Raw genomic sequence first — 12393 nt, forward strand, 5'->3', positions numbered from 1 at the left:
ATATAATTTAATATTCATATTGACATCTCTTTATACTATTTGTATATGATGACTTTATAATAGCTGTATTCAGCAGATGGGTAAGTAGTGGGCAATATGGGTAAGTTTTCGGAGACTGTAAAGTTGATAAATGTCACTGCGTCAATCAACACTTTATAGTCCCCGAAATCTTACATTGAATTTTTTTGCGTCGATGGCTTTGCGTTTTGGCTCTGGAGCTCAAATTGGACAGGCCTGATCTAATGTATACAAATTAATCATATTGAAGAATTTTACAACAGTTGCGGAACTACTTTCTCTGCGAAACGCAGCCAATACACATATATATATATATACATCATTACAGTGCACTGAATTCATCCAATTGAATTCGCTATTAAGCTGGTATTACATTTAATTGTCATATGACTTTCAAGCCTATATATTGATTGGCTATAGGCGAAACGAAATTTTAGTCCTACTTTGAACCTCTTTCAATTTCAATTAAATTATAAATCTATTTTGATACTTGTACAATCAAATAGGATCTCTTTTAATATTACTTAATAACTTCTATTTAGAAAACTTCTTTTGAACCTAAAAATGGAAAATCTTGCAATAACTGCCATTTATAGGCTGAACGTAGGAGCTCAATTCATTAGATTAGAACTTATTATAAATCTCTAGAGTCTACATACGTCATCTTTAGAGTCTACATACGTTCTAAAACTAAGGTACAAAGTAGAAGAAAAATTTAGAGAGATACGCGCAAAAAACTTTTCTGTCCTGCAGCCAATTAACATGCCTGAAAAATTTCTCATACGATAAATTAATATTAATCTTAAATTTTAATAATAAAAGAAGCATAAAAACGGGCCATCTGAGTTTCTACTACAGCAGTAGACAAGTATAAATTATAATTAAGCGATAAACAAGCTTGCTATTTAAAATCTTAATCTTGTTTGTTGTATCACGACTTCATCGAGATCTGTCGTTATCTATGAAATTTATAAACATAATTAATAGAAAAGTGATACTGGATTTAATACAATTATTTTTTAATATTCAAAGATAATTTCGAATTCAAATAAAATTATAATCACCGCCGCTGGCGTTTCAGCTGATAGACGTTTAATTGGAAAATTCGCTTCCTTTTCTTTCTGCTCTCTTAAGCTTCTAGGATAATTCCGTTTCACGTACATGATGCACCATTTATCCTTGTTGTTCACCGAATGTTAAACAAGGATAAATGATATATCATATATTGTATATTACGCCTGAATATAATCCCTAAACTTAATCCCCATCTCCTGGAACGTTTTCAATATAGTACCTATTCCGCGAATGATTTTGCGAATAAAAACGAAATGCGAAGTAATGCGAGAAATACAGAAAAAAGGAAACGAGCGAAAAAGAGAAACGGAAGGCCTTGAGCACGTTATCAGGCGCGAGATAATTACATCCTCGCGTAGCCGTTGCATTAGAGAGAACTTCGGTCAAGAATGACGGTATATCGCGATCACGTGGAGAAACGCATATAAGTATGAAGTATGACGCGCGGGGAGAGGCGGAGGAGGGATGACGACCGAAAGAACGGTTAGACGGTAGAGCGGGAAGGGGCAACTGAACGTATATAACCCTACGCTCGCGTCCCACCTCTCAGTTCTACTTGAAGTTCGGACACGTGAGTTTCCGAACAAAGCTCGCGCGGAGAGAAAGTTTTTATTTGTTTGGTGCGCTCGTTGTATGGGTAAGTGCGAGGCGTCATTCGATCAGAGGAACGCTCGCTTGATCCCGCTCGAGTATTATCGAGATTTCAGCGTTCCATCATGTTTCCTTTCATTTGTATTTATTTATTTATTTTTTTTTTTTTTTCGAGATCTTTCACTGTATGTGGGAACGATTCGTGATTTTTGCGACAGAGAGAAAAACACTTCCTCCTTTCCTCCGCATAACCGTTCGCGTGGATTATCATCACACGCCCTTTTCCCTCGAAGTCATTGTGCCTCCCCCTCGTGAGTCATCGATGACTCTCGCTCGTAATATCCGCTGACCACTCGTGCTCACCGCGCGCGGATAACGGCGCGCGAACGGAGCGTTAGCGAATGTAAATAGCGATGACAATATTATTCTCCAGACCACTCCAAGCGAGTCTCCCTCGAGGCTGAAAGGGTCCACCGCTGGGGGAAAATTCCGCCTGAATTCCGATGTCCCCTCGCGTTTCCGTCGGTCGGCCTTCGACGACGGCTCGACCGATAGATCTCGACGGTCGTCCCCCTTTCGAGAGGCTTCTGGAGGCTTCGTTCCGCGTGAATCGAGTCTTTCCGCGGCGGAAATCCCGCGGATGTGACGGGCGTCCGCCTTTTCCTCGCTCCCTTTCTCTCGCTTCCGCACGAGAGATTCGCGAACGGGATCCCGCGAATTTCCCAGCTGGTGACAAAGTGTCACAGCGAAGGTCGTGACGAGTAGACACGTGGCACGCGCTACGTATCTATTTGGTCGTGTATTGATTCGCCACGCGCGTCCTCTAACAAGCGTACAACACCGCCATGTTGGATACCGTGCCGATGACAAATCCGATCCGCTTCTCCAGACTCATCTCGCAGATCTTGTCTTACGGCACCGTGCTCATCCGTGTGCTCAAATAGCAGTGGACTTACGGTAATCGCGGACGCATCCCCGAGATCGTTTGTCCGCGCGCGAGAGCCGCGAGAGAGGAGTAACGTCGTCGCGGTAGCGTTGCGTCGCAATTGGAGCTCATGGTGTCCGAAGAGTATTATTTTAAATGGATATACGAGATTATTCTTATATAATCATTATATAATTCAAAAAGATCTTTTTTTTTTTTTCAATTTTCTAAATTCAATTTTCGCTTTTGTTGGGCTTCCTACTCTATTTTTTTCTTCCTCCAGTATAAAGATCTCTTTCCATTTCACTTTGAATACATATAGAGATTATGAAGTAAAAGATTCATTTGAAATGATACATTGCAATTTGTTGCCGAAAAGTAATTCTTTAGAGTATCGCGGACCGTTCAGGGAAATAATTAATCTCTACTTTTTATTTTTTTATAAGGAATAAAAGATTTTGTATGTTTGTGAATGCAGAGCGAGAGAAGAGTATAAAACACGGAGAGAGCCCTGTAGAGCCAATAAGCAGCTGCAGGGACGAGCATGGCTTTGTGCCAACGGTTGGCCGCTGGGGCAGCGAATGGCCGAGTTGACTCGAGACGGCAGAGATATGGTGCCAGCCACAGGGGCAGGCACGCGGGCCCTGGATCAGGGGTGTTCCGCTACCCCTGCCGGTTTGGGCCCATTACGAGTCACCAGCCCTGACCGTCTCCACGGTCGAACAGTATGAGGAATTAGCAGGCAGCGTTGAACTTGAAACGCAACGCTTATTGCGTGAGCATCGCTATGACACTATTGGCAATTTCCTCAGGTATGTGGATACAATTTCTCATTTTATCATTATTCTCGTACTTTGCAAATAATAAATCGCAATATCGATTGTACAGGTTCTACAGGGACTACACTGCAAGTGGAGAAAGTGCGCTGGATCGATTCTACCGGAAATATCAGCCACTGATAACACATGAACACCATACTTGCGTCGGTCTTGGATTTGAATTATTACATCGATTAACAGGATTGAACAAGCGATTCCCAGGAATAGCAAGTGGCCTCTATTTAGTATCTTGTGAAGAAGTAAGAAATGTTTTTCGTTCTTATTTTAAAACAATAATGATATACATATAGTTGTACTATTCAATATATGATATTCAATAGCTCTTGGAAAAACAATTCTTTTGTCAACCATTATTTGAAACTTGTCTGGTCTGCCTTTGTAGTTGAACTTCTTGTATGATTCATCTTTTCTCTAATGTAAAACAGAAAAACAGTAAAAAGACCAGATTTAATATGTTTAAATTGCTAATATTTACGAGAAAAATTAAGGTTTTTTTTTTACAGACGATTGGTGATATCGCCGGTTATGTTGGCGGTCCACCAGCGGCAGACAGCGGCGAAAAGGAGCATGTACTAGTGTGCCTGAAAATCGAGATTGGCGGACGTCGCGGCGTCATGCTACTCGATCCTGGTTACCATGTAGCACGCGTTATCACTGTGATGGCCGATAAGTTATACCCTCATACGGGCTGGTTCACGCAATCCGATGAACCGACTTGTAAGAAAGAGTACAACTACTGTCTGTGTGCCGACGATCCTGATTATGTCGAGTGGCACGAGATAAAAACTCGACCTGGTGCCTTGGAGGGGGTGCAAGTAGCTCTCATTTATGTGGCAAGGCCATATTTAACTGCCATTGACGTTACAGAACGGAGAAATTTGGTTTATAACCAGAGAAGTCTCCTTGCCAGAGATACTAAAGGTCACGTCACCGCCGGCATATATTTCCCCGTTATACTAGATATGAACAACACACAGACCTTCACAATTTTCTACCAGACTGGTAACGGGAAGAAGAGAGTCAAGATGGCATTCAATAAGTTCCACGGTTCGCGTAAGGTATACAAATATACTTCTTGATATTAATCTTGAGATTAAATTCAAAAATGTCTTTGAGGATATCTTGAAATTTACAATAAAAATATTCGTTACAGATAAGTCCTGATACCGAGGAAATGGAGATGATAGCGGAATGTGCTCGACAACTCAATATTTCGCAAGATATCCTGCAAGATATCCTCTCTGCTTTAGCCACTATCATGAATGATTCGTCATTTTTGGCACAGCTATTGGCTATCAATGCAAGAATTAACACCTTAGCAGAGGATAATTAACAAACAGAAGTCACTCCAACCAATGGAGCGTCGACACAACATCACGTTTTATTATTTCTTTTGCCCGCTTTCCTCTTACGTTCTTTCTCTTTTATTATCTCTCATAGCTTATTCGTTCTTTTATTTGTTTTAATCATGCTTTATTACGACGCTACAATATATATAAGACGAGTCATGCAATCTTGCAAGCTCTTCATTTTTCAGTTACAGAACTTTTGTACATGGAATAATGAGATAAATTATAAAGCTTAATGTAAAAATGATTTGAATAATTGTGTGCCGCAAAAGTACAATCATACTTTTGTGTCAATTAATTTTTTATTCATATAAGTATTGATCATCAATTCTAAATGATTTACTCAAAATGCATGATTCAGCTTTTATAGCAAAGCGTCGCTTTATAATAAGACTTGTAAAATGTTTTCGACAATTCCAATATTATTTTGCATATGTAATTCAATGAAAACATTAACAGATACGATCAAACAGTATGATCAACACAAATACGTATAATTTTAAATGATACAAATGACAATTTTGTATATTCGCTTTTTTTATGTAGAATGCAACGCGAAGTGAAAATCATTTTATTGTTATAACTAAAAAGTTTTTAAATATTATTTTGCATCTTAGATTTTAGTTTTGAACATGTAAGCTTTTGGGTTCTATGGTAATATAATAGATCGGTGTGATAATATTTTCATTGAACAATATTGGCACTAATGCAGTTAATAGATTACTATTTATGTAGAAAAAGAACTGCACTAAAATTATATTGGTACAAGGGAACTGTTCTTGTTTTATTCTGTCGCATGCGTGCGTTCGCACTGCATGTCGTTTCTTCTTTAGAATAATGTAATGTGTATCTTTCAATTATACACTTTGACTTTATTTGAATAAATTGTTTGACCGGAAAAATAATGTATTGATAGAATACCTCACCTTAAAAAAAAACCCTACTTTAAAGTTACAGATATCTTTCATCGATGCAAGTTTAAAGAGAAAATTAATTAAATAAAACATGCAAGGTCTAAAAAATACATTTAAAACAAATTTATTATTCCCTTTATACTTTTTAATATATTTAATTGTACAATAATGAAACTAACAGAAATTCATTACCTATCAATGTACGTGACACATTTTCGATTATATTTTAAAAGATAGAGTATATATGAAAATAAGATATGGAAACTTGTAGACATCTTTAATTAATGGTAAAATCTGAGCTATATCTTAAACGCTTCTATTTATTTCCTTCGTATTTTCAACGCATAACTGAGATTCTACCGATCTACTTAAATAAATATTCGTATATCAAAGAAAAAAAGAACGTTACTCTGAACTTCACTGAGCACTTAGTTTACATAGCTATATAAATTATAATATTTCTTGCAAGTGAACAAGATAATTTTTAGAAAAAATAATCGCAAACTTTTTTTGAAACATCAACGTTATGAATGAAAATATATTTCTAGACTGTTTAAAGTAAACCTCGTTATATGAGGTTCCGTACTAGGTATAGAGTAAAGTTCAGTAAAGTACATTTACGGATAATAATTGAAGATACTCTAGTTGTCACTAGCAGGAGCAGCGTGACGCTTATTACTAACTTGTCTATCTGGCTTATGTTCGCGTTTTCGAGATCCTGATGTATACGGCGACGTCGATGACGCTTCGGTTTTCGAAGATGTTGCGGGTTCTGGAGACTTGAAGCTGCAAGCATAAATCAACATATATTTTGCATAACATAATAATTAGAAAGACACGAGTCCGAAGAAATTGAAGCGCATGAAGATTCCAATATGATAAAATTATTGCAAAATTGTGCAACGTTTAGATGCAAGAAAAAAAAAACAAAAAAAATATAAGCAAGTAAGCGATTCATGCTTGTTCTATAATAGTGTGAAATTGCTGTAGCGTGTTCCTTGCAAAAACTGCACTTCTCGAAAATAAAAAGAATATGTATATAAGCCCATGTAAGTATATAAAAAAAATTAACGTATTAAAAATGTGTGTGTGTGTGTGTGTGTGTGTGTGTGTGTGTGTGTATATATATATATATATAAGCAGATATATACAGATATTAAATTTATATGTATTACGATCGAAACTGTTGAAATAATAAATTATATCATAATTATAATATTAAATTATATATATATAACTGATACATAAAAACCTAATACAATTCTAATATACAGCTACTATACCTAATATACCTGTATACAGGTACTAATATTTAGAGACTTAGCCTGTAACTCTTAACGACTGTAACTCTACAATCGTTAAGAATTGCAGAGTAGGCCCCTAATATATTAATATCAACTAGGATTGAGTATATGTAGATATTGTAATTAAATTGGAATCAGGGTGCTTCCCCATAAAAGTCGGAATTTCGGAAAAGTAATACGACCAATCACAATCATTTTTAGCGTATTTCTACTAACAAATAATTCTGATTGATTGTATTACTTTTCCGAGATTCTGTTTTCCGAAATTCCAACTGTCATGGGACAGTACTCTCATTCTGTAATTTAAGCATAAAAAAACGTAATATTATTTCTTTTTATTCTAACATGATAGAATTAAATCGATTGCTCTCATTCCAAGTATATAATATACACTTTCACACTTTCTAATATCGAGATAGATATAAAAAATATTACTATTCGAACCATGTTAAATATAAGTGCTTGTAATTACAAATTAATACTGAAATTAGAATAAAATAAAGGAAAAGAAATAAGAGTGAAGCGCAACGTACTTACGTTGCATAAGCGTCAGTGGTGTATACTATGCTTTTAACTTATTAATATTTGCGGCTGTACCTGCAATACACACACAAGACGGTATATTCTGTATCAATCTTAGTAGATTCGCTGTATTATGAATTACGTGTTTCACATCTTAATTTAAATACAATTAAGGCTATAACATTGATAATATTGATACCACCTAAAGAATAAAATGCGCCATAAACTAATGTTTAAAAAATGATGACATTAAATAATCATAATTTTGCATTGTAACAATAAACATCTCAACGAAAATTACATCCTTAAGGTAATGCAATAGAGTATAAGAATAATATTCTTAAAAAATGTCTTACGCCGATATTCATTGATGTTCTTATTTCAAGACTGTCTTAAGTAATATCTTAAAATGCTAATACAATTTTATGATTGATTTGACATCTTAAGATTGACAAACAGTCTTAAACTATGAATATCGGTTTTCAAGTATTATGCTTTTTATAATATTACATTAGCATAAAACTCGATTGTAAAAGAAATATTACTTGATAATAATTGCGAAATGTAAATATTAGAGACTGAGCGTTATTATTTCAATTTACTATCTGTCTATCTAAGCACTGCAATGCATTCTTCTTTTTTTGTGAAAAAAAAATGTTAGATATGTACGTATACAGATATGAAATAGCATATTTGAAGCTGTGATAAATTATGAAATCATCTATACTCATTACACTTATTACATACACAAACGATAGAAATCTCGATTTATTTTACTTAGGCATAAATTTTTATATATAAGTTATAAGTTTTAAGTTTTATCTTTGATATAGTTGACAGAAATTGAACTTACCTTGAAGAGGAAGGCGTACTTTTTACTTTCAAAGGATTTAAGGACCTTACAGCACGTCTAGCAGAAGGAAACCGTCTTCTATTAGAATTTCGACTACAAAAGCACAGGACAACAAGAGCAATGTAAATAAAAGAAAGAAGAAAAATATTCCAGCAAAGAAGCAAATAACAGAATACATAAGAATGAAAGAATAAAATAATAGAGAATAAAGTGATGCTATAAAGAATAAAATGATACCTGTAAAAAAAAAAACATTTTATAAATTTAAATCATTCTACATATAAATAATGAGCTAATATTTCTTTTATTTGCAATAAAAGAAGAGAATTACATTATATATATATATATAAACTCTGAATTTATTCAAATATAATATCATTCTTCCTTTTCTTATTATTAAATCTGATTTCTACAAATTTTCCATATGTATACATATAATAAAATATACAGTGCCTGCCAAAAGTCCCGGGCCACCTGAATAATTTCTGAATGGATCGAGATATAAGATTGAAATTTACAGGATCATAAAATCTATCATTGAACCTCAAAAACACTCACCTTGACATTCCCGGGGAGATGGGGGAAAAAGAGGCCTGAAAATCTTAAACGGCATGTGGGCTCGAATGAAGACTCGTCTGAAAGGACTTTTCGAGAATAACGCGGACTGACCAAAGTCTCTATGATTTTTTTCTTCAGAGTTATGATCATTTGAACATTGTTATTCAGAAGAAAGAGTTACATCTTCTGTGTGCATGTGTATGCGAGAGCGTGCGCTCATCTTCGCTTATCTTTCATTGAATCGAATTATTCAATGCCACTTATCTGACTACCGTCATCGAATTTCAAAATCAACTATTTCTGAAAAACCGATTCAATTAAAGACGAACCAAGATGAGTGCACGCACATACACAAGAGATGTAACTCTTTCTTCTGAATAACAATGTTCAAATGATCATAACTCTGCGAAAAAAAATCGTAGAGATCTCGGTCTTTCAAACGAGCGTTCACTCGATCCCACATGCCACTTAAGATTTTCAGGCCTCTTTCTCCACCCCCCCCCCTTCTCCCCGAGAATGTTAAGATGGGTGTTTTTGAGATTCGATGATAGATTTTACAATCCTATTGTATCCCTATCTCGAACCATTCAGAAATTATTCAGATGGCCCAGGACTTTTAGCGGGCACTTATAGTAAAGTATATACATCAAAAATTATAAAAATAGATTTTACTATATATAAACAATAAATATACATACTTTCATAACAATATATATTGAAAAGCAAACATGCATATATTTCAAAACTACATACAGAAAAAAAGAATGAGAATACGTAATACATATAATAAAAAGTATAGCCACACATGATGAAATCTCGTATTTCCATTATTATTTTCTGGTGAGTTTATATCCAGTTCATATATCTGCTGTGCAAATATAAAATTTGTCAATGTTTTTAACTATTATTAAAGTTAATAATTTGTTAATTTTATTAACAAATAAAATAATGACCAAAATTTAATAAAGTTTAAAATTTAATATTAAAATAACTTGTACAATATTTACTAAAAATACTTCATAGAATATCCAATTAATATTTGCACTCAGATTAATTTAATTTAATAAATATGTACATATAATTTATATTAATTTATATAAAAAATTATTTACATATTTCGTTATATATTAAGGTTAAGAGTGGGGCTTTTTCGTCCACTTCTCCCAATAATGCATATGTTTCTGACTAATACATATTGATAGGTTAAAGATTGTGCTCTCAAGGTGTAATCATGATTATATAATGTATAAGGACATCACTACAAAGAAATACTGTTATTGTAAATTTTCGTATTACTTTAAAGTAATATGAAACTGTTAACAAGTACTTGAACTGACGGAATTAGCCTCGCTCTATCCTACTTCTTTTTTTTCTTTGGATTGTGATAATATAACACTACATATGAAATTGTGAAAAGTAATTAAATAAAAGATTTGAAAAGTGTAAATGTGAAGAAAGTGAAAAATTATATTATGAAATGTATTATTACAGGTATCATGCAATTTTATAATTTACCAATGCAATATAAAATTAACATTTATATACTCCTACCTTGAACAAGATTTTACTTGAGAATGTATATATTTTAACCATTCTGTTCTCTAAGATACTGACCTTGTTGGTACATCCGTGGTAGATGGTAAAGCTAACTGTTTCGGAGCTGGATGATTAGCTCTGACATTACTAGCCAAATTTGTATCACCAATTGCACCAGCAACACGACGCGTACGTGTTTCCCACTCGCGATTGAAATTGTCTGCTTCTTCTATAATAGATATAAAAACAAACAATTTATATAGAAAAAAAAAGATTTTCCTTTATATGCCAAATTAAATTTTTAAGGCAGAAAAAGAATCACCTTCGTCAAGATTAATAAACTCCTGTCGTTCTTCTTCACCTTGCGGATTTCGCTCTTTTTCGAGGATATGTGCCCTCTCACCAATGTGATGACCAATAGCCATTTTTCTGGTTCCAGTACGAGAATCGCTTACTGTCTTTTTAGTCTCTTTTATGCCACCAGGTGCCATTCTTGTAGACATAGTCTCCTGATAAACTTGTGGCCGACCATCAGGACCACTGGACATAGTCATTACTGATTGGCTCATGAATGAATGACAGTTTCCATTACTTGCCATGTTGTTCTATACATTAATTTGTGTTAAAGTTAAATGTATTTGTAATGATAATTTTAGACCATTAATAATAATTATTATTAATAATATAACTACATTAAAACTATCTTCAATTATACTTACAAAATCAAATGATCTTCCAAAATGAGGATCAAAGAGGGAAACTGGCAAATCATTAAATCCTCTACCATAACGTGGCACAAGTGCATTTTGTCCCATTATCTCGAATGGATCAGAGAACATAGAGTTCATCATGGAGTTCATTTGCCTCATAGTATGCATGGGCGACCTGATCATAAATAACAATCCATAATTCATATATTCTCATTTTCAAATTTCTGAATTTGCATATGTGTGTATAATAATTTTCTTAAGACACATTAAGAAAGAAATATAAATATGGTGTCCAATGAAATCTAGCTAATCAATTCGAGAATAATTCCATGATATTTCAGGTAAAAATCCTGATTTTTCCAGAATTTATCCATTGATTAATTTTTATTATTTAAAGCTTCCAAGTACTCACTTCATATTGAATCGTGATATATAACTGAAGAATGACTATTCAGGAGCCTTAATTGATTTTCATCGATTTGTGAAATATTGTATGCTGTGTATTCAAGTTATGATTTTATATAAATTAAAACGCTAACAAATTTGAAATAATATTATTTGTTGCTTTATGAATAATATCAAACAAACATTCTGTCACAAAAGATTTTTTTTCTATGTTCTATTCTATTTTAGACATTAAATTCCAATTTTCTATTGGTAACTTATTTAAGAAAGAACTTATACCCAAACGCAACTTTTTTAAATTTCTTTATATTTTTACGCTCTAATTTTTTTGGAATAAAAGAATGATAAATTCTAGGTCAACCATGAAATTTCAGAAATTTTTATGAAATTTTCCAGAGTACATAAAATTCTAGTATAATTCTAGAATCCAAAGATATTCAAGGATTGTTGGACACTACGATAAAAGAAAATAAACATGATATATGAATCAATCACTATAGAAATTTATTTTAATAACATTAATTATATTTAAGGTCAGATACAATTTTGAACATGGTACAATTTCAAATAAACTAAAATTCAATTCTCCAAATTAAAATCCAATTTTTATTTTCTGTTTAGTATTCTTCAACATCCTCTATAAGTACAATGACAGAATTATCAAACTTGAACCTTTGAAAATTAGATACTTTTATTTTTTAGAATTATACATATTCGAAATTGTAATACCTTATCCTATAATAGTTATAAATAATTAATAATACATAACATTATAATATATTTTTTCAGTAATTT

General features: G+C 33.3%; 2 protein-coding genes across 7 annotated transcripts in view; one reads left to right on the forward strand and one right to left on the reverse strand.

The window, feature by feature from the left end:
• LOC108751881 overlaps positions 1-4888 on the forward strand; it is a 5148-nt gene extending 260 nt beyond the window's left edge. Inside the window, exons 2-6 of the mRNA XM_018492356.1 lie at positions 64-80; positions 3209-3420; positions 3497-3686; positions 3951-4505; positions 4601-4888. Of these exons, the coding sequence (XP_018347858.1) occupies positions 64-80; positions 3209-3420; positions 3497-3686; positions 3951-4505; positions 4601-4780 (1154 nt within the window). The 3' untranslated portion in view covers positions 4781-4888. The remainder of the gene's footprint in view (positions 1-63; positions 81-3208; positions 3421-3496; positions 3687-3950; positions 4506-4600) is intronic.
• A 967-nt stretch (positions 4889-5855) lies between these two features.
• Positions 5856-12393, reverse strand: part of LOC108752011 (myeloid leukemia factor) — a 7204-nt gene continuing 666 nt past the window's right edge. The window contains exons 2-7 of one of the 6 annotated variants that reach the window (XM_018492581.1): positions 11203-11368; positions 10806-11088; positions 10562-10712; positions 8390-8446; positions 7552-7611; positions 6418-6496 (exon numbers count right to left, since the gene is read on the reverse strand). In XM_018492581.1, the coding sequence (XP_018348083.1) occupies positions 7593-7611; positions 8390-8446; positions 10562-10712; positions 10806-11088; positions 11203-11368 (676 nt within the window). In that variant the 3' untranslated portion in view covers positions 6418-6496; positions 7552-7592. Of the gene's footprint in view, positions 6497-7547; positions 7612-8389; positions 8483-10561; positions 10713-10805; positions 11089-11202; positions 11369-12393 lie in introns of all 6 variants that reach the window. The other 5 variants (XM_018492578.1, XM_018492579.1, XM_018492576.1 and 2 more) reach the window with 5 other exon arrangements.

Source organism: Trachymyrmex septentrionalis, unplaced genomic scaffold (genome assembly GCF_001594115.1).
Source record: "Trachymyrmex septentrionalis isolate Tsep2-gDNA-1 unplaced genomic scaffold, Tsep1.0 scaffold53, whole genome shotgun sequence".
NCBI classification, from domain to species: domain Eukaryota; kingdom Metazoa; phylum Arthropoda; class Insecta; order Hymenoptera; family Formicidae; genus Trachymyrmex; species Trachymyrmex septentrionalis.